A 25545-nucleotide genomic window follows, 5' to 3' on the forward strand; every position below is an offset into this window, starting at 1 on the left:
TATATTGCGATTCATTATAGAAAATAATCCACTTGCTCTATTACTGCAACAAAATAAACATAGAAATTCGCACCATCAGCTGACCAATGGCCTGACGCGTTTCACGTGAACGAGCACGCATGACGCTCGCGGTCCCGTACGACCTTGTTTTTGTTGATGTCTAATTTGAGTGCGGCTGCGCGCTGCTCAATGCTTTCGCCGTTGCTGACGCGAGCTGGCAGGAGAAAAGGGATTGTGAGTCTCTGGGAAACATCTACTGACTCAACCGGATCCGGAGCGACATTGTTCGGGGACGACAGGATCGATCCTTTTAGCCAGCGACGAACCCACATCTCCCGTATGTGATCGCCCTCACTTCGTCGACGGACGCTGCCAGCGAGGGCCAAGGAACAGAAATAGCATATCGCCATTATATGACCCAGTGTCCAGCGTCACTTTTACCCTCCATGTGGGTGAGGGAGCTGTGTGTGTCGGATTATGGCGAGAAAAACAGTTAGCAGGAAAAGGAAGGCAGGAGAGCCCAAGGACCAACAACAGGTAGGCGGAAACCGGTCTGTATTAGCTAGCTAGTCAGTCATGTTAGCATGCTAGCTAGCACTGGGCTAGCATACTTATACTGTACGTCATAGGCAGAATATCGATGACGTTTTGACAGATTGATTATCCAATTGCACGGCATATATGTTATAGAGATTAGCAGTTGTAAAACACACACAAAACAAACGTTTATTTGATCCTATTTACTCAACAATAGTGTGATTCTATTTTAAAATCAGTGTCCGCTAATGGTAGTTTGGCGTTAGCTAACGGCAGTCCGTTAACAGTTCGACAGCTGACGTTATCCAAAGCGCTAGCTATAGGCTAGCATTCAATACGATAATGATTTGCATGTAGACAACACTGACAGTGGCTTGTTTAGTTATGTTCGTCACATGTCATTCTCAAGCTACCGCCCAGAATAATGTAACTCATCACTGAGGACTGAATTAGCTTCAAAGCTGCTAAATACCTGGAGTACCACTTAACCCAGCTAGCTAGAGATTTTGTTGTCTTCCTTTCCAGTGATAACATGGTTAGTATCTTACTGGTGTCTGATTTTAGCTGTAGTCTACATCTTCATTATAGTCACCCCTGACATGTCCGAGGGAGAGTTACATATCACAGTCCTATTGTGTGAACACTAGGACTGTAATGACCCAGTCAGATAAAGTGACAGTGTCCATGTGTGTGTTTTTAGCTCTAATACTTCCATCATCTGCTTATTCTGAAAGTAGGGACAAAAACAGCTTATAAACAAGTCTACTTTATTTATTCAAGTAAAATAATGAAATCAAACGTAAATCACCTTCTAACTGCCATGTGGCATTGGTTAGCAAAGCAATTGTAATCTATCTTCCACATTTCTTTGCTAAGGATATTTAATGATTGACTCAGACAACTTGGACATGACAAGGGTATTGTGCTTTCCCTGTAGAAAATATCAAGGCTTGAAAGCATTTCCCCTCTTTTTCCTCAGCTGGGTTGGTGTCAGGCGCCACACAAGCGGAGCCGTGTTTCTTGTTCTTCACGTCATGCCCAGCAATGGTGGTGCAGTCGGCACTCAGTGGTTTGTGCCCTCCGTGGGCGAGAGTTCAGACCTCAGCAGCAGCATGAGTTGCGTTTCCAGCGGAGCCTACGGGGCTTTGCAGCGGGCAGACTCCCTGGCATCCTCAAGGAGAGGGAGTTCTCTCTGGGCCGACTCAACAAGGTGTTTGCTTCACAGTGGCTCAACCACCGGCAGGTGGTGTGTGGGACCAAGTGCAACACGGTAAGATGTCCATACATTTCTAACCTATATTTATTGGTTAGGCATACCCATACTACATAACAACTTTCATGGCAGACAGGGGCGCGCATGTGTCTCTGCTCGTCTCTGTCGCCCTGTTTAAATAAGTGTCTAATAAACTCCACAGCCGAACCGAAATAAACGCAAACCAAACCCCACAGGACATGCAGCAGGGTACAAGGACACCGGACTTGCAATGTGCCCATGCCCCGGTACAGAAGTATCGGTTCTTGTCTCTGTCATGAAAAATTTTGGGAAACCATAAAATGAGGGAGTAAAAATGGAATTCAGCAAAAAGAGGTTAGAGATGGAATGGTATGAACATTTTGTATCAAGATTATAGTGACCACAATTATCATTATTTATCAACAACTTTTTACGTTTAACACATGCAATGTGGCGACAGTGGGTGTTAGCATTTGTTAGCTATGGTTAGAGATTACTAACAGTTCTCGTGTGACAGCCCCCACCTGCCTGCCGCTACTTCTATCCTGTTTTTATAGTTCACAACAAATGCTGCGCCTGCATCTTGGACATTGCTGACTTTGGTTGATGCTGCAAAGTATCAACTCACACTTAGAACCAGTGTTAATTTTGGCAGCTATTTTTGATTTAGTCTTAGTCTTAGTCTTTTGACGAAAATGCATATTAGTTTTAGTCACCTTTTAGTCATTTTAATCCTTCTTAGTTTTAGTCTAGTTTTAGTCGACGAAAACAAATTCCATTTTAGTCTAGTTTTAGTCACATTTAATAGCCACATTAAACTCCTTTTCTATAAAAACATATAGCTGCAGCCTAATAGCTTAAAAATATATATTTAATTTTAAATGTGAAAACAAAAAGGGAGAGCAGGTCAGACTGGAGCCGGACACAGAAACTGAACATCGGTACAAACCAACTGCAGCTTCTGCTCTGATGAAGAAGCTGAGGGGCTGATCTCTGATCAGCTGAGACAAGAGAAACTCTGTGTTTCACTGTTTCCATAGTTGAGAAGCAGTCGGTCACTGAGAGGCTGCTCATAGAGAATGAGCTCTGCTTTCACTGTGTCTCTCTGAGCGAGTGCGGGGGGGCGGAGCGAAGGACCGGAGCGCTATCTGGGGCGCACACACACACATACACAGACACACACAGACACAGTCACTCGCCCGCTCCTGATACTTCATGACGGCCTGATACGATGATGTTTTAAAAATTATTGTGACTTAGTCATCCACCAACATTTTCGTCTCGTCAACGAAAATTAAAATAAATTTCGTCATAGTTTTTATTTTCAAAGTTTCGTTTTCGTTACGTCTTCGTCATGAAAAAAAGGTAGTTAATGAATATATTTCGTCATCGTCTTCATCAACGAAATTAACACTGCTTAGAACTGATATTTATTATAACCTGCTCAATTCATATTACTGTTCCTGTATAGGGAGTTGCTTCTTTTACAAAGATGAAATTAAAACACAGCTTTTCCTCATAATCTGCGGCGTGCGCGTGTGTGTGTGTGTGTGGTTAATCGAAAACAGGTAACCCTACTCATAGTTTGCAGTTTGGCCACCTTGGGTTTCTATCCCCACATATTGCTGATGATGTTGGCCTGCAATGGTCGCAAGGCTATATATTCTGTGTGTTTGTATATATATATATATATATATATATATATATAAAGCGTACACAAGACTGCTTTGCTGTTGGGTTCAAATCTTTGGAAGTTGTTAGTGTGATTCACAACCAGTTTAGCAACATTGTGCTTTCTAAAGAGAGTCAGAGATCATTTATTGGACTAAACATTTTCAGATAAAAAACCTTCAGTAGTCCACAGTTTTTCACATCCCAATTTGCTTTGGCATATTTTTTTGTATAATAAAGTCAGTCTAATAGTTTTCGTCCTCTAGTATTCCCAGAAAAGAAATGTGACACACTTATTATCATTTACCTGTTAACATGTTTAAGATCTTTCATTGTGTGTACTCAATACTCAGGCTGAACGTGTGCCTTTCCTGTTTCTTACCGACAGCTTTTTGTAGCAGATGTCCTGACTGGGCAGATAACACGCATTCCCATGCTGAAGGACAGGGAGTGTAGTGGTGGCTCAGCAGCTGCGGGTGCGGTGGTGGCGGGGCGGCATTACTACCCCACCGGAGGCTCTCGCTCACGCATGGACCAGCAGGGCTGTGGAATCCATGCTATTGAGCTCAACCCCTCGAAAACGCTGCTCGCCACAGGAGGTGACAACCCCAACAGCTTGGCCATCTATCAGCTGCCCACACTGGATCCTCTGTGTGTTGGAGATGTAAGTGGTTTGGATTAGTTTGGCTTTACAGACATCCATTGGCTTGAGCTGCACTGAGATCAGAGCGATGATGGTTGATTATTGGGATTGCCCAGTGAAAAACAGCATGCCATTTGCAGGACTGCACACAGGTTAAGTGGAAACTTCCGATGTTGTGTCCAACTCTGCCTGTTTACCTGGATAAGTAAAAACTTTGAACTCGCCGACTTGACGGGCGAGCCGAAGTTTTTACAATAAAGAGAAAGGGCAACAGTGTGGTAAAGATCAACAAATCATAATGAAACTGTGGTGGGACAAATTGGACTTTGTGGGATCTACCTTGGTAACAAATGGGACACACTGCCGTTAGGTTTCATATTTGTCATTATTTGTGTAGTTCAGCTGTCCAAGACACGGATACCACAGATAATAATTAACTGAAAGCAGAGCTTGGGTTAAACAAAGAATTCAAGGAAGAGTATTGAATATGAAGAGTATTGGTTGATCATTCATGCAACATTGTGGCACCAGCTGTTCGGCGTATCCCGCTCAGCACACGACATTGAACATGATAAGTTGATTTGCTTTTCTCATAGTAACAATTGTTTTTCAGGATGGCCACAATGACTGGATCTTCTCTATAGCATGGATCAGTGACAGCATGGCGGTTTCTGGTGAGTTGTCTATTTGACCTAGGGTGTGTGAATGGGGGATACAATGAGCAGGTCAAAGTTTTCTGATTCCAGGTCAGTCCTCTATGTAGCCCATTGATAAGCCTATCTTTTATTATGTCACTTTGGGATGTGTTTAGTAGATGAGTAGTCTTGGCATTTACAGACTGTGTGTATTTTAATTCGTAGGTTCCCGAGATGGCTCCATGGGCCTGTGGGAGGTGACAGATGAAGTAATGAGTCAGGCTGAAAGGAGTCAGACAGAGGAAGCCGTACCCTCCTACGCCCACATCTCCCATCGTGCCCTCAAGGACATCCCGAAGGAGTGCACCAACCCATACAACTGTAAAGTCCGTGCTCTGGCCTTCAACAACAACCATAAAGTAAGGGTCCTTCTGATGCAGCTGTTTGGAAACCATGATCAAGAAAATGATTGATCATTATGTGATGAACAGTGTTGATATTGTGGAGTCGACATGTTAACTGAAGCGAGTCTGCTGAGTTTGTGTCTCTGTGTGTTTGCCAGAAGCTCGCCAATGCTTGAGAGAAGGAGAGAGAGGGAAAATAAGAGTATGTGTGTTAGCGAGTGCCTTTATCTTAAAAAACCCTGTCACCTTTCCTTTTAAGTTCTGGGACTCGTCATACTAAAGAATTTGCTTACAGTGATAAATTTGACCCGTCAACATCTTAAGAATTCTCTTAAATTTCTTCTTAAAGTGATAATTCAGTGAAAATGGAAAATTCACTCATCTTCTCACCACTATGCTGATGGAGGGTTGTGCGAAGTGATTGAGTCCACTAAATAATTCTGGAGTCTCAGGGGTAAACAACGTTGCAGCCAAATTCAATACGATTGAAGCAATTGATGACTCCTTCTTCAGACCTGATAAAACAAAAAAAGCTTGACATGCCTCTTCAGTGTGCCTAGATTCTGTTTTTACATAAGAACGAATCCCAGATGAGAAAACATTGGTTAATGTCAGAATCTTCGTCAAAACTGCACAAGTGGGTTTAAGGAAGAAATTTCTTCTTTAGAACGGTTGGTGAATGAGGCCCAATAGGGGAAATGTGATGTTAAAATATTAAGGTTTAGGGTGATTTGCATCTAAGTAAAAAAGCTTAATAGTCAATTGGAAGTTGCTGTTGTTTCTGGTTTCTTCTCCACAGGTTCACCTCAGCTTCAGTCATTTACAATAAGTCTCATCTTCTTGTGCTGTTTTTTTCTTTGCAGGAACTTGGTGCTGTTTCCTTGGATGGATACTTCCACCTCTGGAAAGCTGAGCACAGCTTGTGCAAGGTAAATTAAATATTTTACTAATGATTATTAGGTGACTCATCTCCCCTGCTTACTGAGGTGAAGCATCTCCCCCGCTTACTGAGATGACACATTCAACGAATCATCAAATTTTTTTTTTTTTCACACATGTGCTCAAATATCACAAAGAAACGGTTGTTGACAAGTTAAATCTTTACTTACTTTTCTGTTGTTTCCCTCCAGATACTGTCCACCAAGTTGCCTCACTGCAAAGAGAATGTGTGTTTGGCATATGGACAGGACTGGTCGGTGTACGCTGTGGGTTCTCAGGCCCATGTCTCTTTTCTGGACCCACGGCAACCTACACACAACATCAAGTCCGTCAATTCCAGAGAAAGAGGAAGTGGTAAGTTATCTGTACACATGCCGCACAAGCAGAGAGCTGCGGATCTCCCTCAGCCACTCAATGAAGATGTTTGCATATGTAATATCTTTCTCATTTGGGCCTCTTGGTTTTTTGCACAACAGTTGTGGATGTGATAGCCTTTAAGCTCAACAGCACAAACAAACAGGGAAGGGTGGTGTTTGCTTTTGAGGAGCTTTGCATTTAAAACATCAGTGTGTGTTTTGTGCAGGAATCCGTTCAGTGAGTTTCTATGAACACATCGTGACAGTCGGCACCGGCCAAGGTTCACTGCTCTTCTATGACATCCGGGCTCAGAGATTCCTGGAGAACTCTCTGAATCCAGCAGGGGGGTACCGGAAGTGCCCAGGAGATGGCATCATCAAGCTCACTACTGGCAAAGGCTGGCTGGTATTGATATTATTTTATTTCTTTATTTTTTGCACAATCTTTTTTGTCATGGAATGATGATGAGCTGCTGAACTGTAGGGTTTCTGACAAATAAAGTTGCAATACAATTATGAACTAAAATTGTACTTAATAGAGTGGATACCTCCACCAAGGCCCAACAGTCCCCACATGAAACCTTGTTTAACCCTTGTCTACAGGACATTGGGTATTTTTGAAAGGTTATCTCCCCCTCCATATAAATTTTAATACAAAATTTTAAAATATATATTTGTCCACATGATGTTTAATAAGACAAGGAAAAATATAAATGCTCAAACAATCATGCAGGACCAGTAGTTGGCGATAAATTCAAGATCACAGATTCATCAAATTCCAGGGGACAACACTGTCTCCCTTTTTAATGACTAAGTGCCTTTTTAGTTTTTTTGCATATTATCCCCATTAGTGTGGACAAGGCATCAACTTTGATTGTTCCCCTAAATATACCTGATCCATAAATTGTCTTTCTAGCATGTCTTTAAATAAAGTTAATTTAATGGGTTCTTTCCTAGTCCATACTACATCCTTTCACCAACTTTTGTGCTAGTCCATCCAGTAGTTTTTGCGTAATCCTGCTAACTAACAGACCATCAAACAAACAAATGCAGATAAAAACATAAGATTAGATAGAGGTAATAACTTACATATACTTAACATTTCCCTTTCTCCCCTCCTAATCTTCCTCTCCTTTCTCTACAACTCTCCTTGTCACCCTCAGAATCACGATGAGACGTGGAGGAGCTACTTTTCAGACATTCATTCCTTCCCCAACGCGGTGTACACCCACTGCTACGACGACTCTGGCACCAAGCTGTTTGTGGCGGGTGGACCTCTCTGCTCTGGCCTGCACGGGAACTACGCAGGATTGTGGAGTTAGCCCTCTTTCGTCTCCTCCAGTGCCACTTCCCCCTTGTCCAGATTTATACTTTTACCAGTCCCTCCAATCCTCTCCCTCTTCCAGTCTGCCGTGACATGACTGTCCCTGTCCATCCCGCTGACTGTCACTCTGTTTTGCTCACACATGGACTCAGGAGCATGAATATTGTGCTTGTGTGTGAATGTTTCCTCCATTATTATATCCCTCCTCCTGCAGTTATTCCTTTTCTTATCCCTCCTCTACTTGGTTCATTTGTATTTCCATATAAAAATGTAAAAACATTTAACTAGTAATTTTCAAGAGCTGCGGAGTCTGCCACTGAGGAATAGTTTTGGAAAACATTAAGATTAAAGTTATACATATTCTCATAATTTAAAACGTACACAACCAGCCCGTGCACAGGGATTAGGCTATGGCCTTCTTTTGTATGTAAGGAAGGTGTTTACCGTTGCTTTGTCTGTGATAAATGACGGTGTCTTTGTGAAATGTTCGTGGAGATCTGTTTTGTTCTTTCACTGAAAATGGATGGCAATAAGAGAGTGAGGAAGGAGGACTGAAGAGACGATTCATTTTTAAGGACTGAACCTGAGTGCAGTTTGGCAGAGAATATTTACTGGTTGGAACAGGTCCTGTCCTGTCCCCCAACAATCACTGAGAAACTTCTCTCTTCTCCTGTCTGAAGTCAAATGAAGAAGCCAATCAAAATGGGACTTTGTGTTCATAATTGTTCCCACTGAGATGATGTAAAGGAGAAATATAAAGATTGCTCAAATGCTGTGTTGCTCTTATGCTATGACTTAATCCCATCAAATGCTTATTTTATTTTTTTGTGTGATTGACAGGCGTACCCCTGCTGATATCATTATTTGCTTTGTGTATCTATTTTCTCCTTCTTGTGTCACCTTCATTCAATTGGTCAGGGGTATTTATATAAGCTTCTTTTGAATGACATGTCGTCTATTTTCCCTCTGCTTGTATTCCTGGTCTATTTGACCAGAATGCGTTCAGCAGATTGGTCGACAGTGTTGGAATCCTGACCTGTAACCATTCGGTTAGTAGAGAATTCACCCTAAGATTTTAAGTTTTGGTAGCAAGTGTCATCAGATATGATGACTAATAGAGGAGCCTTTAATCACTGGATTAAATCCCTCTGTGGTTCTGGGCCTCCTCCACAGAAACTGGGGAGAAGATAACGTGGTAGCTCACCTTGTTCTTGTGAACCAAGCAAGAAGAACTAATGAGAATTGTTTGGACTGTACCGAGAAGTTGGAGGCTACAGGCACATATCTGTTTGTCGTCACAGTTCTAAATTTTTCTCTTCTTCTTTTTGTATCAAGGAGTGAGTAATTCTGCTCTTTCCCTTGTTTGGTAGAGGCAGGGTAGACTCAAGTTCTGTCTGGGTTTTGTTTTGGCCTTCAAGTCTTTCTGTGAAAGACTGCCACAGGCAATCATCGTTTTCCTTTTCTACATGGAACTTTCCAACGGTTTTCATGATAATGACAGAATCGAAAAGAGGAGCCCCCCGATTATGACCATGAATTGAACAAAGAACCAACACTTTAAAAGTGTATTTTATATATAAATGTGTATATGTATGTGTAAAATACATAGCGACAATTGCATACATTTGTATGAATATGTCTGAGGAAGTGTATGGATTGATGTCTATTTGGTGATGCCCTGTTTTTTTTTTATACACACCTCATGAATGTTTTTACAAATGACTGAGGATATTGTAAGATAAACATCTGGAAAAAACAAGCTATTAAATCTTTAAAAAGAGTAAATAATAAAAACGAAATGTATATTAATGTTGCAATTGTCATTTTTTTTAATGACCCTTGATTTGGCCTTTCACAAATGAACAACACAGCAGGAGATTTTCAGCTCAGATACATTCACACCCAATAGAGAAACCTCTGGAGTGTTCAGGTGAGTGGTTGCGCACAAGGAATGGATGTTTATTCTGTTGCAGGGATCAAATGTTTTTGTTAACAGCACATTTACCTGTTCTCGCCTGCGTGTGACACCAGATATTTGCATACCTTTTCAGTTTTGCATCCATTGCGTGTTAGAATCGTCAACAACACGCTCACTTGCTCGTGGTGTCGCCTCTGGAGAAGCTCACGTGGGCTCACTCTGACATTATGCAGAGTTTGTATCAGGGCCCTGTAAGGAGAAACTCACTCAGCCATTTGTGTTCTCACATACAGTCACTCCGGAGTTATTCAGGACATTATCAGGAGTTCAGTGCACTTCTAAAAACTGAAAGCATATAACAATATTTGTATCCTCTCAGCTTTTTTTAAATAGCCTACACTTTGTTTTTGAAAAATTATTTTTTTCCATATATATTCAACGTTGTGTTCAACTCGAGGCTATGGAGCTCAAAGGAATGAGTTGTGAAGAATCGGGAATTGTACATGGATGTTGGGCCCCTCTGTGTAAACTGTGGCCCCTCTATGGCCCCTGATCTGGAAATATCCTAGATCCGCCACAGGCTCAGTCTGCAGTTTGAATTATTAAAGCTGCATATTCAGTGAACACAACAGAAAAGCAAGCATTTATAAATCAAAGTGGAAAGGTGCGTGGCGACCGCGGAGAAGTTGTGACCCGATCGGGAGCCGAGCATCCACCGCGGCAGCGCACGTCACGTGACGAACTCGTCTGCTGCTGGCGATTGAAGCGTGATAGCAGGTAATAAAAACACCATTTCTACCACGTTTATAAACTTTACTCTCTCCATTTCGTTGCATTTAAAGCACGCGCTCTTGTGTGTTCGGGCTGACATGGCCGGACACCGATTTATCCGCTGGGCTGACTCGCTGTTGTGAGGGATGTCTCTCGCAATATTTCTGTTGTCTTGTTTCCCGGAGAGTAATGTCGGGATGGGGACTGTGCTCCGCTGCGAGGCCCTTTTTTCCTCCCCTCACATTTGACACGGCTCTGTTTGTTTGGCCTGTTAGCATGTGTTGATGCCGCGGAGGAGCCGGGTGTCGCCGCCGCCCGTCAGATAACCCCAGCCGTCTATTAATACCCCCGCGAGACTATAAAGCTAGCCAGGTCTTTGGCTGACAGCTCGGAGCAGATTTAGATAGCACCCTCGGCTAGCTCCAGCCGTACCGCAGCGTTTATTCACGGCAGCAGCGTTAGCATGTCGGTGGCTCACGTCGGTTCATGCTAGCGAGGACAAAGGGGGACCCCCCAGTACCAGCCACACACAGCCGGTCAGTGTTGTCTAGAAAGACGCAATGGGTGTCCGGGTTGTTTGTGTGAGGTAGACATGTGCAGTTAACTGTAAGAGAAGTCGCCCCCTTAGGCAGGTAAAAAAAACAGCTACCTGCTAACGTTAGCATCGATTCAAAACAACGCTCCAGTGGCTTGAGCACTAAATTGTAATACCTGTCAGTTAGCTAGCTAACATCAGATAGGTGTAAGTACATGGTAACGCGTGGCAACATATACGTGGGCGGAAATGTGATCGGTGGTTTTCTGTGTGTCCTGATAAATGATGAACAATAGAGATGTTCACAGGTACTGATTGATTGTTTTGTTATTGTTTGTGTCGGACCCTGACGGCTCACGCACCGGCAGTGATATGTCAACATTTGATTTATAAACTGCAAACCGCAGCAGCTGCAGGTGAGTTCACGCTCCGGGAAATTAAACGGATATTAAGATTTTCCTCTGAAATGACATTTAAAGCCACTTGATCCTTCTGCATTAGTTAGCTTTGTTCCGCCCAGCAGCCAATGGCAGCAGGGCGCTTGGCAGCGTCACTCGGACACTGTAAGCTTTGTTGCTATTGTTCTCAGATATCAAACAAATGGGTCAGTGGGGAAATCTATAGGTAATATTTTAGTAAAAAACAACACAGTCAGACTTTGCAGCACAAATTCAATCACGGGGTGTTATTGTGTTGAGCAGCACCTCATCTCATGTTTTTCCAGGTGGATAAGGCCACATGTGTGTTTGTTATTTACATTTTTAATGTTTGTTTCTGACAACAAATTGTTCAGGGCTTAGTTGACAAATACAGAGAAGTTATTCAGCATAAGTAGCTTAGTGTCTAAGTGTGTGCGTGTGTGAGTGTGCATAAATGCGTGTGCGTGTGTGTGTGTGCGCGCGCAATCTCCGTTGCCCTGAACAATCAAGCAGAACAAGGGGATGTGGGGTCAGGGTGTGTAGGGTTTGTTCTGCTCCACACACACACACACTGTGTTATTTGTAAGAGGACACTGGGTTGCTCTCCTTCCTTGGCCTAGATTTGTTCTGTTGCATCACCAGGCCACCTGTGTGTCTCTCATTCCATGAAGGGAGTGTTCATGAATGTTCAATAGGGCTTAGCCATGCTCACAACACATTGCTCCCACTCCCACAAGAGTATTGAGTGACTGTGGTATAAGCATTATAAAGGATCTGTGTTTGTGTGTCTGACATAATCTGTGGATTTATGATCTGTAGGTAAGTTTTACTCATCCTTCCATTTTCTTGTTTTCTTTTGCAGATTTTTCTATTTTGTACATACAGAGTTTTGTATATACTGTATATGATGAGCTTGCTGGGCGGCGACAAGGCCCGTGGCCCCCGGGAAAAAGTGCTGCCCTCTGCCACTCACACATCACAACCACAGAAACAGATACAGGTGAGACACCAAAACTACATGATAATGGGGAAAAAACATTTTGAAATCTTAGCCAGAGAAAATTTGATGCAAAACACCAGGGGGCACGACTACAACAACTAAACTTCAGTGGAAACATTATTCATAGGTCATTATCAAAAAGGACTTTCTTATTCAATTGCTGGTGGCCCACTTGTATTGGCATCAATAGGAGGCACTTGTAGTTACACTTTCTTTGTCAGTTATTTTAGACCATGAAAAGCAAGCTAAACAATGTAATTCCACCTCCTATAGACTCTCTTCTCTTCAATTTTTATATTGTTAACCAAAAGCTTACCCTGTCGTCTTATTGTCTTTGTGTTGCAGGCTACTGCAGAACAGATTCGGCTTGCTCAGATGATTTATGACAAGAATGATGCTGACTTTGAGGACAAAGTGAACCAGGTGAGGAATTCTTTGGACATAAAAAAACAGAAAAGGCGTTTTTCACAGCAGACCTTCTGACTCGTCACAATAGGAAACACAACAGGTGTTACTAATGAAATGACTTATGGGTACACTGACAGAAACAGAACTAACGACATTGCAACAGTCATGTTGCAATGTCTTTTGGGAAAAAGGTCTATACAAGCTTCATTGAGATTCTCGACCTTGTCAGACGAGGGCAATGTTAAAAAAAAACATAAAATAAATTGTTCATTTATTGTTAATTAATGATAAACTTGACATTTCTAATGCGATGTATGTTTATTGCTTTCTACAGCTGATGGAGGTGACTGGGAAGAACCAGGACGAGTGCATGATAGCGCTCCATGACTGCAATGAGGATGTTAGCAAAGCCATCAACTTCCTCCTGGAGAGTACCTCGGACATGGTAAAGTGTTGCTTCTCACTTAAGTTGAGAAGAGAGAAAAAAAACTCCCCCTTACCAGTCTTCTGTTTTAATTTCAACTATATAAACAGGAGACAACAAACAGAAACGGTCCACATGGATGAAAAGATAAATCTATGGCTTATTAGGACATTATTTACTTTCACAACAACAAACTTCCATAAGAAGCAGTCTCTTCAGCTATCTTTTTATTCACAGCAGACACATGTCCCATGACAGTGAGCCAGCATGAGAAATACCAGGATCCTGAAACTGAAGCAGTTTTTGTTATTTACACATTTGCTTTTCTTATTGTGACATGTCAAAGTGTCTCTTGTGAAAAAGGCCAACAGTGTATGTTGCATATATTACAATATAATTTACTAGAATAAACCAAGAATATATTCCATCCCATCTGGAAGCTCTGACCATAAAAGATGATGGATCTGATGTTCTTATGGTCGTCATAGAGATGGGTCCCAGATGGTGCAACTGGAGAAGAGCAGCTGCAGCACCTGACTCAGAGAACCGCAGCTATTACACACAGTGACATGGTGACGTTCTGCAGCGATGGAAAAAGTCGCTCACATTTTTTAATCATCATTGATTATTTTTAACTCCAGCATGTCCCTCCCTAAGTCACTGCTGTACGGCTCTGCATAGAGTTCAATGAGGCTTTTCTGATTAGTGCAATCTATGTTCTGGTAGAGCGCTCAAAGTCCAGTAGACAATCACTGTAATATTTCTTTAAATTTCATATAAAACAAAATACATGTCATTGTGCAGACTTTCAAGACTATTGATTAAAATAGAGTAATCTCTGTCAGAGCAGTGTGCGACAGATGAGTGATGAGTTGTTCAGAAACTTCCCAAGTGTAACATGAGCAAAAATTCAGAAATGCCAAACAACTATGTTTGTCTGTTTCCTTGGGTAACAACAAATAAAGGATTCTGTCTCATCATTACTGCACAGTAAGTCCAAACAAATGTTGTGTCAGACATCATTTCTTCTGTGACTGTGGTTGTAAATATCAAAAATGGCACTCCAATTGAATTCAGTAATATTAGTCAATGACTCTCTGACACGTTTCTCTTTCTAATATCAGACTCTATGCATGAAGACATGATATTGTAATTGTCCTCTTCTCTTCTACCTCCACTGGTCAAAGTGTAAAGTCAGACAAGCTCCTAAATAATGTGTTATTCTACCTGTATGCTTCATGTCTGAGTGTCCCAGCATTTCTGTACAATACCAGTTGGCACAGAAGGCAAGGAGAGGCTGTAGGGTGTGACTGGCAGCCAGCAAGCTCTACACATTGTTGGTTCAGATTTATGGAAATCTAAAAATAGCAAGAAGCTGGTTCACCCCTTTACATGGAAGAAGCTATTGTTTTGGAAAACACTGCAGAGCTTTGATAACAATTGGATCTGTTCTCTGTAAGATCTTAACTGTTATAAACAAATCAAATGGTTTCAGGTGAAAGAATAGCTGTATTATAAGAGAAGCCTTTTAAATCATTAGCACATTATGTCCTGATTCTCAGTCAATTCATTATGATTGACTGTTGATAAGCAGTTTTGTGGTGCTTTTTCTGTGTTTAGACCTCATGGGAGACGGTGGGGAAGAAGAAGCCGCTGGTGAAGGAGGGTCCATCAGAAAGCAAGGAGAACAAGGAGAACCGAGAGAAGAAAGGAGAGAGGGAGGCGAGCAAAGGGCGCGCGGCACCTAACCGCAGGGGCAGGGGGGCCGGTCGGAGCCGACCGGGTATGGATGAGCTTAAACTTATTATGAATTCACATGTACTGTAGAATCAACAGCCTCTCAATATCCCATTTGATTATATTGTATTGTAACGTTGTTTACGATTTCACTCGACAGCGCGTCCAGAAGAGAATGGCGTGGAAGTGACACCAGTGGACAGAAGTTCAGATCGAGGTCGGAGAATCAAAGGTGGCCGAGGTGAGAAGCTGCTCAGCAAAACACCATCACTGTGCCAAACGTTTAAGTATATGTTTCTGACTTTTTCGTGGATTTTATGCAGGATCTGGAGGCAGAGGTAGAGCACCAGCAGGGAACCGGTTCTCAGCCCAGGGCATGGGGTACGGCAACAAGAACACACACACAGTCACAGGCCTCACATTTAACTAAAGGTACTTACATACCGTGGGCCCAGCCTACTTTCAGGACATGGTTAAACCTTACACCCCAGCCTCTTCAACTCTGCTCTGCATCAGCCAATCGGCTTGCAGCTCCCTCACTGCAAGGAACATCTAGCCACAACAAAATCACCACTGTTTGCTGTCCTGGCTCCAAAATGGTGGAACGAGCTCCCCATTGACAGCAGGATGTCCATACATCTTCCACGGCAGGCTAAAAACACATCTTTTCCCACTACACCTTGGTTAAGAAGATGATGGTCTAATAACCATCGTCAACTCTGGTGTTTATATAAAAGTTAGTTAGTTGCACTTTTATATATTGCACTTAAATCGAGGACATGTAGTTTGGCTTTTTGGAAGCTAATTGTACTTTCATGATTCTGGCTGCTCTGGGTTTGTCCTTTGGGGTTAGAAGACAGTTAACGCTTTGGATAAAATCCTTACAAATGACATGTAATTTGAAATGGAAAAGGTGTAACTTATCTTATTAGCAACACATTGATTGTTACTCATGTCAGAAAAAAAACTAGTGTGTTTGCATTAGTTTCTGGATGAAACGTGCAATTTTCTTGCAACTGTTTCCACAGTCCCATTTATGTCCTCACTCTGACTTCAGCCACTCTCCATTATAACTAATGACCATTGACTCTTCACCAGGACTTTCAATCCCGCCGACTATACCTCAGAGGCTCGCACACGAAGCACACAGAGTGAGATGTGGGACACGGTGGCCAACGACAGTACAGATGGGACAGGTAAGCTCCAGCACGTGTTGCTCTTGTCTTACAGTAGCACTGTATTTGCTTTGTGTACTCGGCCGCTCAACATTGGATATTTTATGCAAAAGATACACAAGCAACAGGCATCTTGCATCTTGTTAAACTACTTGCCACACCCGTATTTGAGTTTGTGACTGGTTGGTTGTCTTCTAGTTGCCTGGAGGACCACCATGGAGGACTGGACACCTGAGGAGTGGAGTGAGGATGTTGGTGTGAGTTGACACAAAGGCCGTCACTCTACAGGAGAAGTTTGTCAGTCACAAGTGAATGTTTTCGTTCACAGTTCTGTCTCTTGTGTCTCCGTTGTCCCTGCAGCTCTCTGAGACCAAAGTGTTCACCTCCTCATGTGCAACTGCTGCTGAGAACCACATCACACCTGGGCAAAGGTATTTACCGCCTTGTTAATAATATACTCACCCCCAGTTCTCTTATTGTTATTTACACAGCAGTTTCAAACTGTTCCATCCATTCATAAACTTAGTCAGTGTAGGAAAAACCCTTATGGATGTTATCTTTTTCATACTGTGACGTATGTATGATAAACAATGTCCATAAACAGGTTCTGCTTGTGAATATGCAGAGTCTGTCATTATAGCTGCCCAGTTTGTCCAATCCCGTTTGAGACTTTGGTTTGATCCTTCGCTGATTCGTCAGGCTATTATCCCATGACTCCCTTCTGGGAGAAAACACCCGGCATCAGCCTGGCTAACTGGTGTAGAACGCAACATGGATGATCAATTACAAGTGTTGCTGACAGGGATTAAAACTGAAACGATTCAGAGTTAATTTCAGTAGTATCGATGTAGCCGGTGTCTAAAGCCCAGGTATCGGCTGTCTACACCACAATCCACAAAATATTGGCTATTGTCGCCTGAGGCTACTTTGTCGTCAGCCAATGGGCTCAGAGATTGTATTTGAAATGGGAAATTGATGCCATACAGATGCTATACTTATCATTGGCATCTTTTTGGTGTTTGCCCTACAAGCGTTTTCTAACAGACTGTTCAACTGCTCCTGTGTTAGTCTGGACCTCACCACTCTGCTGCAGAAGCCTGTGGGTGGAGGAAGAGAACCACCATCTTCATCTTCTCAGAGTCTGGTCTTCACCAACTCCCACCACCACCACCAGCCACCCCCGAGCCGCAGCGCCACAGGCAGCACAAGCTACGCACATGCTGCTCTGGTACGAAAAGTTGCATTTGATAGTCTGCTTGTCATACAAACTCCTTGTTTGTTAAAAGAATTCAGACAACCTTAGATAATTACACTCTCCCCTTGCCTGTGGCAGTCGTCAGTTCTGGGAGCTGGTTTTGGGGACTTGGGTCAGGCCAAGAGGACTCAACCCAGCCCTGGAGCTCAGATACTGGAACAGCTGAAGGGCCCGGGCTTGGGTCCGCTACCTTCCTCACAGGCCGTGCCACCTGCCAGCACCCAAGGAAGTAACACCTCCATTGGCCGACTGCCAGGCCTGGGAGCACCTGTACCTCCACCCTCGTCCTCCAGCTGGGACATGAAGGCTTCAGAATCCAACACCAACTCGCTGTCCTCCCAGTTCAGCCGTAAGTGTTCAAATGGTGCTCATGTGCAAGCATTGAAAAAAGCTCTTTTTATTATGTGTTCTCTCTTTTGTTTATATGTGTACCTATTTTTAAATGGTAGTGTTTTGTTGTGGCTCTGTGTCTGCAGGTGAGTTTGGCTTGCAGCCGGAGCCGTCTCTGGTGCTGAGTCAACTGGTTCAGAGGCACAACGGCCCCTCGTTGCCTCTCGCACGTCAGTCAAGTCCGCCGTCACAACAGCAAGCGCTCCCTGCTTCAGCCTCGCCTGCTCCCCAGCAAACCAGCACGCCAGCACAGGCAGGAGCGCTGATGACTGTTGCTGGTATTAAACCTCATGCGCCAAATGTGGGGCTGGACCCTCAGGGAGGCAGTACGCCACAGCAGCGGGCACAGCTCAAAGGCCAGAAACGAAGGATACCTCCCACATCGAAGGTATGAAAGGATGGCGGCAGCTCCGGTATAGATCTAAGTTCCTACATTTCCATCGTAAATAGAAAATGCATTATTTCGTATATGACTCAACACCCGTAGTTGTATGAACTTGAGAAAATGAAAGTCACGGCTCTGAAATCCAACTGTGCTCTGTCACTCCTTGCAGATCCCCTCCACAGCGGTAGAGATGCCAGGCTCAGCTGACGTACCAGGTCTAAACCTCCAGTTTGGAGCTTTAGACTTTGGCTCAGAGTCAGCATTGCCAGAGTTTGGAGTTGTAGACAATTGTGTTGGAGCGGCGTCCAGGGAGTCGACTCCGGCCCCCGCCCCAGCACTACCTGCATCGGGACCAGGGACACAGAGCCAATCGAGCCTGTACTCCAAACCGCTCAGGTACAACTGTCACTGCTGACTGACTATTTACAATTCTATAGTGTAATATACAGAAGCTTTGCATTTAAAAGTTTCATTATAAAACACTACAGATACATATAAATGATGCATATCATCAAAAAGCTTCAATAAGGCTGTGTCATAAACAGAGAATACGAGATTGATGGTAGTCGTACATTAAGTCCTGCTTCTTTCTCATGATTATTTCACAATTATCCAAATAAAACGAATTAATTTCTTGACCCTCTAACTTGTTCATCTATCATCTTCTTTTATCCTGCAGTGAGTCCCTGGGCAGCCCACTGTCCGTTACCCTGCCTCTGCCCCTGTCGTCATCAGAGCCAGTATATCACTCCTCATCGGTGGCGCTGTCCAGCCTCACCACTTCGTTGGGGACTCCCAGCTCCAACAATCCCCCCTCTTCGATGTCCTCCACCACCTCCTCCTCGTCCCCCTTCTCCACAGGGGGAGGAAGCTACGATGGGACAATGCCCCCTCACACACGACTAGCTTTTTCACAGATCAAAGAGGCCACAGGGCCGGTCATGGTGAGTGCTAACACTGAGCGTAACTTCCTGCCTGTTGGGGCTGGATTGGGAAGTCAGACTGAAATGAAAATAAAGGCTGAAACTTATCAGCTTTATTGGATTGACAGGAATTCAGATTGATTTTCACCCCTGAAGTTAACTTAACTTGTATTCATTCTGTTTGTTGACAGACATAGGAGAGTTTGATCTGTTATCAGAGTATGTAAACACCTTTTGCTGTTTTTGCTGTTTTTGCTGTTTTTTTCCCTATCTCCAGAATGGTCTTAATGGTGTAAGGACCTCTGCTGCGCTCGACAGTAAGTTGCCTTTGACTTTGATTTATTACGTGATCTAAGGCTCTGCTACTTTGACACATTTACATTTGACATTTCTTTCTCTCCTCAGCATCGTCAGCGTCCTCCACACCAAAGCCAGACTCGCCATCTCTGAACATCAGCACCAACGGTGCTCCAGCACTCTCCTTCCCTGCACACAGCTCTCCCACTCTTTCCAACCTGGCACAAGACCCCCCCTCAGCCAGCCAACTCAACTCCCTCAATAGGTGACACGCCACACACACACACACACACACACACACACACACACACACACAAACACACACACACACTACTCAGTCCTTAGTCATGCACTAACTTTAAAGTGGAAGTCCACAAACATCCACAAGGTAAACTTCCTTGTCACATCTTAACTTCGTGTTTCCTTCTCTGTGCTGTTGTCTGGCAGTGAGTTGAACAGTTTGGGCCACCACCAATTTGACTATGTTTACACACACTGAACTCTCAAGGGAGTGCCCCCTTGTCAGTGCCTGTTACTGTCGGTAAGATTTTGTAAGTGTCTCTGCCAATGGACAAAGTCAAATTTGTTCTCCTGTGTAATGAATGAGGGAGAGAATTGGTTTTATCAAAGTGAAATACTACAAACTTATTGTGCACTTGCTGATTATCCCTGTCTCTTCTGTGCCTGTAGCCATGTCAGCAGTCATTCCTCAGCTTCAGTCCTTGGCTCCAGCTCCGTCGCTGTAAGTACCTCAGGTCCGAAACCTTCTGTGTGGTAGATCTGTAATGACATGTAAGCAAACAGCACGCTGCTCTGTATTTTAACACATGTAGCTGCATGGTTTCAGCACTGTTGGTACACCATTACATGCTAACATCTTCACACAAGAAACTGGATGCCAAGTAAAATCAGCATCACAGCCAGAGAATCACACATTTTTCAGGGTTTTCAACAAGCTGTATCGATTGCTGTGGAAGCAAACAGCCAGTTGCTTGATCACTTTGTTTGGAGAAATGAGATCAAGATGAAACGCAAATATTTTACAATTTGAATGGGGAGATCTTTTCAGAATGGAACAGCCAAATTATACTAATTATCAATCTGAAAATATGGAGGGGATCCCACAGTGTAGAAATGAGTTGCTGACTAAATCTACTCAAACACTTCAAATGTGTTTTAGAACGGTTTCAAACGTTCCCCTTTCTCTCTGTCCTCAGTACACCAGTGTCGACAGCAGCATTGTGAGCTCCATGGTTCCCTCCTCTGGCTCCTACACGTCATCGCACCCCTCAGTACTCCACTCGACCCACAACAGCAGCAACAGTAGCATCATTAGCCACCTGGCCAACATGCCCATCATGGGCAGCAACATTAGCAGCACAGTCTGCGGTGTGGCTGGCACCAGCGGACTCCACTCTGCCGCCAGCGCAGCGCTTGGACTCGGCTCCAATGGAGCTATCGCCACGTCCAACCTCTCTGCACCAAGAACCACAACCCTGCTCTCCTCCTCCACTGGTACACAAACACACCCACCTCCACACCTCAGACACTCAGGCACGTCATGTGTGATACTTTGTATTGCTACTTGTAATAACTGAGTTATAAATACTTGAAAGTAGGAGCAAAGATAATAGACCCAGACTGGAACTGTTTCCAAACATGAAAGTGAGTTGATTTTCCATTGTATAACCAGGTAAAGCTCCTCCTAACCTGTCCCAGGGAGTCCCTCCTCTATTGCCCAACCAATATATCATGGGCCCAGGGGGGCTGCTGCCAGCATACCCAGTAAGTAGCCCTCAGGATCTAGAGCCATTGTAATGTAGCTTTTAATATACTTGCCAGTTTCATCTAAGCAGTCATTTCAGTCCAGTATTCTATACTTAAACTACACGTTTGATACACTTACTATCTTCAATTAACTCATCATATAAAATTGAAGTGTTTGTCAACCTAGTATTTTGGGAAAGTGTATGGGGGTCCAAGAGTCTCACCCAAAGAATGGGTGGCCTTAGACACTGCCTGTCCTTTGTGTCCCACAGCAAATATATGGCTATGAGGACCTCCACATGCTCCAGTCCAGACTGCCAATGGTAAGAGTGAACTGGAAATACCTTGTTACTTTTCGAGGTAGTCTAGCTAATGTTTGTATCTTAAGTCGATCCTCTCTTGTACTCTCAGCCCTCTTTGCAGGATTACTATGGAATCACATTCCCGGGCCCCACAGCAACTCTCTCTGGCAGAGACGGGAGCCTAGCCAATAACCCCTACTCAGGTAATACACACTCTCCATTGACTGGCCTCATCTAAAATCCAAAGATCCTGTATTGTTTTTTTTTCTCACACGGCATCTCCCCTGCTGCTCAGCTGAAGTCACAAAGTTTGGACGGAATGACTCCACCTCCCCGGCACCTCCCACGAGCCTGGCGGCCCAACAGGCTTCCCAGGGCCAGAGCCAAGGACAGAACCAGGGCCAGCCTCAGCCTCCTCAGGCCCAGCCTCAGCCCCAGGGCCAGCCGCAGCACCACAGCAGTCAGCAGGCCTTTCTGCCTCCGGGCTACAGCTACACAGGCCTGCCTTACTACGCCGGAGTGCCCGGCGCTGTGCAGAGTGCTGCTGCCTTCCAGTATGGCCACACCATGTTTGTTCCTCCCGGGGGACCAGCCTCAGCCAAGCAGCACAGCATGGGCCTCGGCCTTGGAAATCCCACGGCAAGTCCTTTCCAGCAGCAGACGCAGCAGCAGCCAAGCGGCTACGGCCAGCACACCTTCAGCTCAGGTTAGTGAGCAGACTGGGGGAACAAATTGATTTGGAATTTATGCTGAAACATTTTTTTAGGCAAATTGATTCTGATTCAAAAAATCCACCCAAGAACCTGCTGTAAGGATTGTTTGAGTTTTGATGCTGATGTTTTCCTGTGCAGGGTATGAGGAGCTGACCGCAGGGCCGGCTGGAGTGGACTACAGTAAAGGCTACAACTCCTCCTCACAGGCACATGCCAAATCTGCTGCTAGTGGGCCGGGGAAAGGTCAGACATAAACGTGGTTCACTGTTTCAAATTTCATAAAATGTATTGCCTTACAGTGTATTAATGTTTCTGCTGTTCTGCTAGGCGTTTCAGTGACATCCAGTAACTCGGGAGTGCCAGACATCAGTGGAAGTGTTTACAATAAGACCCAGGTGAGCCTCACACACCTCAACCCCCCCATCTACCTTGAAGTTTTGCTTTTATTTATCCCAATAAATAATCAAGGTGGAGTTTAATGTGTCGTCACTCCTCTGTCTGCAGTCTTTTGATAAGCAGGGTTTCCATGCGGGGACCCCTCCTCCCTTCAGCTTGCCATCAGCACTGGGGGGGCCAGGCCCTCTGAATCCTGGAGTGGCTCCTGGAGGCTATGCACCGGCCCCATTCCTCCACATCCTGCCTCACCAGCAACAACACTCACAGCTGCTGCACCATCACCTAGCTCAGGATGGACAGGTAATACCTGCTTTCGATCTTCTTCCTGACATTTTCCGGGAGCTGTATGTGAGAATTCAAATGGCAGAAGTAGCTCAAGACCAATTTGTGGAACTTTTCTGCCAGCCTTATAGTAAATTGTCCAAGTGGTTACCCATGCAAGAAAACCGCAGGAGAATTCCCCCGGATCGACCAGGTGGTTTGATGATGTTTCCAACACGTGATGGATGCCTCCTGCATGCTCTACCCAGGCTCCACCCCTCGCCTTTCATTTTTATGTTGTAGTGAATGCGTCTGACCCCAACAATCTCCTGCATCTCCCAACGTGAAAGAAAAGTTTGAAAAAAAAACAAAATTCTGCTGATTTTTGTCTCAGATATTTAATTTCTCTCTCTCTCTCTCTCTCTCTCTCTCTCTCTCTCTCTCTCTCTCTCTCTCTCTCTCTCTCTCTGTCTCTCTGTCTCTCTGTCTCTCTGTCTCTCTGTCTCTCTCTCTCTCTCTCTCTCTCTGTCTCTGTTCAGGGTGGTGCCAGCCAGCGTGGCCAGTCTAGCAGCCTGCAGCAGAAGAGCCAAGTCAACAAGTCGAGCTATGGCACCTCCCCCTACTGGACCAACTGAGGTGGCGAGAACCTACCATGTGTGTTTGTGTGTAGGTGCATGGACGGACAGACACACAACCGCGGATCTAACTGACAAGATCATAGAGGGACGGACAAACCATTTTACAACACAAGCTAAAAACACACACACTACCACCCCCACCCCTTTGCTCTGTATATCCCCTTTTCAAATTTATGGCTGTTGTATGTAAAATATATTTATGTATGTATTTATACAGTATATATGTATTGGTAGGACATAAAATGTGGTTTTCTGAATTTGTTTTTATTTTGAAGGACATTTTATTTAAAAAAAAAAGTGTAAAGAGAAGAATGCTAAATCATGGACATGAAGTTGGTGAATATACTTGAACACAAGCATCTTGTGATGTGGATTTTTTTTTTGTATGCATACATGATCTGAGAATGATGTACATAGATTTTACGCATCGTTTTCATGGAAAGGCCTTTTTTTATTTTAGAAGAAATACGTTTTTGTAAGTTTTGGTCTCCCGCATCTGTGAATCCTTATATTGAGGGTGACTTAAGTTGATAGCTTGACTTTTCTTTTGGCCCTATTTCCCTCCATCTGTCTCATTTCTCAAACTTTTAGTAGATGGTTGGTTTCACCAGCCTGGCCTTGGATTTGATGTCATTTTAACATTGGTTTAATCCTCGTTGTCCAAATTAAAAGTTCTGAACAGTTTGTTTGTGTCTGGCATCAATATTCATGCAAAATATTTCTGTATTTGGACCCGAAAATATTATTCACATACATGTGTCTGTTAGTGCAGGAGAGTCAGGGTCCCAAGCACATGAACAAATAATGTATGTTGCCATGTTTACATGGACAGCAAATATCCAACTATTGAATTAACTGAATAAGAAATGGTACTTATGATGATCACATGAGTTACTTAGAGAATATTCCATTCATATGCCTGTCTACGTGTTACAGAGCATAGTCTGATTATGAATCATGTCAACATTACGTCCTACTACTCAAACTCGGCACGTGTGGTCAAGCAGTTGGTCACTGCTGTATGTGGATGTTGCTAGATCCTCTGAAAACTCCAATAAGAGACTAATGTGATTAAGATGTATACATGTTTACATGATGTGACTCAGGTCAGAGTACTGCACATCTCTTTATTTGATTGGTTTATTTGAGTGTGACCAAGGGCCGGCAATGTTGGCGCCCCCAAACATACACACGCAAACTGTCATGCATCCCTAATAACTTTTGGACTGTTTACAGATGCACACACAGGCAGCTTTGGGTTTTTGAGTTATATTAGGATTAAGGTGTAAACAGAGACAGTTTCTCTGTTTGAGAAGGAAATTCTCTTCTTCTAATATTAATGGTTTATCTAATATTAATGGTTTATCTACATTCTTCTAATAGACCAGTAGTTTATCTACTTGAGGGTTAGTTATGTACGAGGTAGGTCTTTTAACAGCTCATTTGTATTTTTTATATTAAATTGTATTTAATTTTATCTAATTTCTTTTTTTATATATATAATTTAATTAAATAAATCAGTTGAGCTTTTGAAAAGTGACTGCAAATTGTTGGGTGATAAATGAATACAATTAAAACAAACTAAAAAGACTGCGTGAAATGTATTTGAAGATCGAATTGTGAAAGTAAAGTTAAAAAGCTGGGACTTTATTGTGCGTTTGCTTGCAATATATTCTGAGTATTGCAGGGAGAAAAGGAATTTATTTCCTAACTTGTACAAACTTGCGGTATCTTATCTTTGTACCCCTGCCTTATCTGTGCGCTGTGAAAGGATTGTTTCTAAAGCAGGCGAAATTATTTCTAAAAAAGGAAACCGCCTGAAACCCAGCACTGTTGAGAAGCTGTTGTTTTTAAATAAAAATGAATTAACTGTTATCCGTTTTGCACGTGTACGTATCACAAACCTCACTAATTCGTTCAATTCAAAGCTTCACACACCAGAGCCATGGTTTCATTATAATTACATTTACATTTAATGTCCACTTGATGGCGCAGTAGAGCAAATGAAGTACCATGAAGCTTCGGCCCATGAGCGAACCAAATGGATGGAAAGCTTCAAAGCTTCATGAAGCTTCATCTCGCCATCAC

The 25545-nt window shown here is 43.5% G+C and overlaps 2 protein-coding genes across 2 annotated transcripts; both read left to right on the forward strand.

The window, feature by feature from the left end:
* The first annotated feature begins 148 nt into the window (after positions 1-148).
* On the forward strand, positions 149-9552 carry dcaf12 (DDB1 and CUL4 associated factor 12). Its single transcript, XM_062397947.1, has 9 exons — positions 149-537; positions 1517-1807; positions 3831-4106; positions 4699-4759; positions 4946-5139; positions 5988-6053; positions 6255-6417; positions 6647-6825; positions 7583-9552. The coding sequence occupies exons 1-9, from the start codon at positions 478-480 to the stop codon at positions 7739-7741; spliced, it is 1449 nt and encodes a 482-aa protein (XP_062253931.1). The 5' UTR covers positions 149-477; the 3' UTR covers positions 7742-9552.
* A 1058-nt stretch (positions 9553-10610) lies between these two features.
* Positions 10611-24141, forward strand: ubap2a (ubiquitin associated protein 2a). The gene is made up of 27 exons (XM_062397961.1): positions 10611-10968; positions 12249-12386; positions 12732-12809; positions 13129-13239; positions 14839-15001; positions 15116-15196; positions 15279-15336; positions 16054-16151; positions 16329-16387; positions 16491-16561; positions 17199-17358; positions 17464-17734; positions 17862-18163; positions 18330-18556; positions 18840-19104; positions 19361-19400; positions 19489-19645; positions 20071-20122; positions 20598-20895; positions 21074-21165; positions 21420-21470; positions 21559-21652; positions 21745-22155; positions 22301-22405; positions 22490-22557; positions 22667-22858; positions 23359-24141. Exons 2-27 carry the CDS (start codon positions 12291-12293, stop codon positions 23452-23454), a joined length of 3696 nt encoding a protein of 1231 aa, XP_062253945.1. The 5' UTR covers positions 10611-10968; positions 12249-12290; the 3' UTR covers positions 23455-24141.
* The last annotated feature ends 1404 nt before the right edge of the window (positions 24142-25545 follow it).

Source organism: Platichthys flesus, chromosome 2, assembly GCF_949316205.1.
Source record: "Platichthys flesus chromosome 2, fPlaFle2.1, whole genome shotgun sequence".
NCBI lineage: Eukaryota > Metazoa > Chordata > Actinopteri > Pleuronectiformes > Pleuronectidae > Platichthys > Platichthys flesus.

Bases quoted from the DNA above. Each gene is read 5' to 3' on its own strand.
- dcaf12 (XM_062397947.1), top strand. From the start codon at position 478: ATGGCGAGAAAAACAGTTAGCAGGAAAAGGAAGGCAGGAGAGCCCAAG. The intron at 538-1,516 runs GTAGGCGGAAAC...CTTTTTCCTCAG, and splicing joins AGCCCAAGGACCAACAACAG to CTGGGTTGGTGTCAGGCGCC. The intron at 6,054-6,254 runs GTAAATTAAATA...GTTTCCCTCCAG, and splicing joins CTGAGCACAGCTTGTGCAAG to ATACTGTCCACCAAGTTGCC.
- ubap2a (XM_062397961.1), top strand. From the start codon at position 12,291: ATGATGAGCTTGCTGGGCGGCGACAAGGCCCGTGGCCCCCGGGAAAAA. The intron at 12,810-13,128 runs GTGAGGAATTCT...TGCTTTCTACAG, and splicing joins TTGAGGACAAAGTGAACCAG to CTGATGGAGGTGACTGGGAA. The intron at 19,105-19,360 runs GTGAGTGCTAAC...CCCTATCTCCAG, and splicing joins AGGCCACAGGGCCGGTCATG to AATGGTCTTAATGGTGTAAG.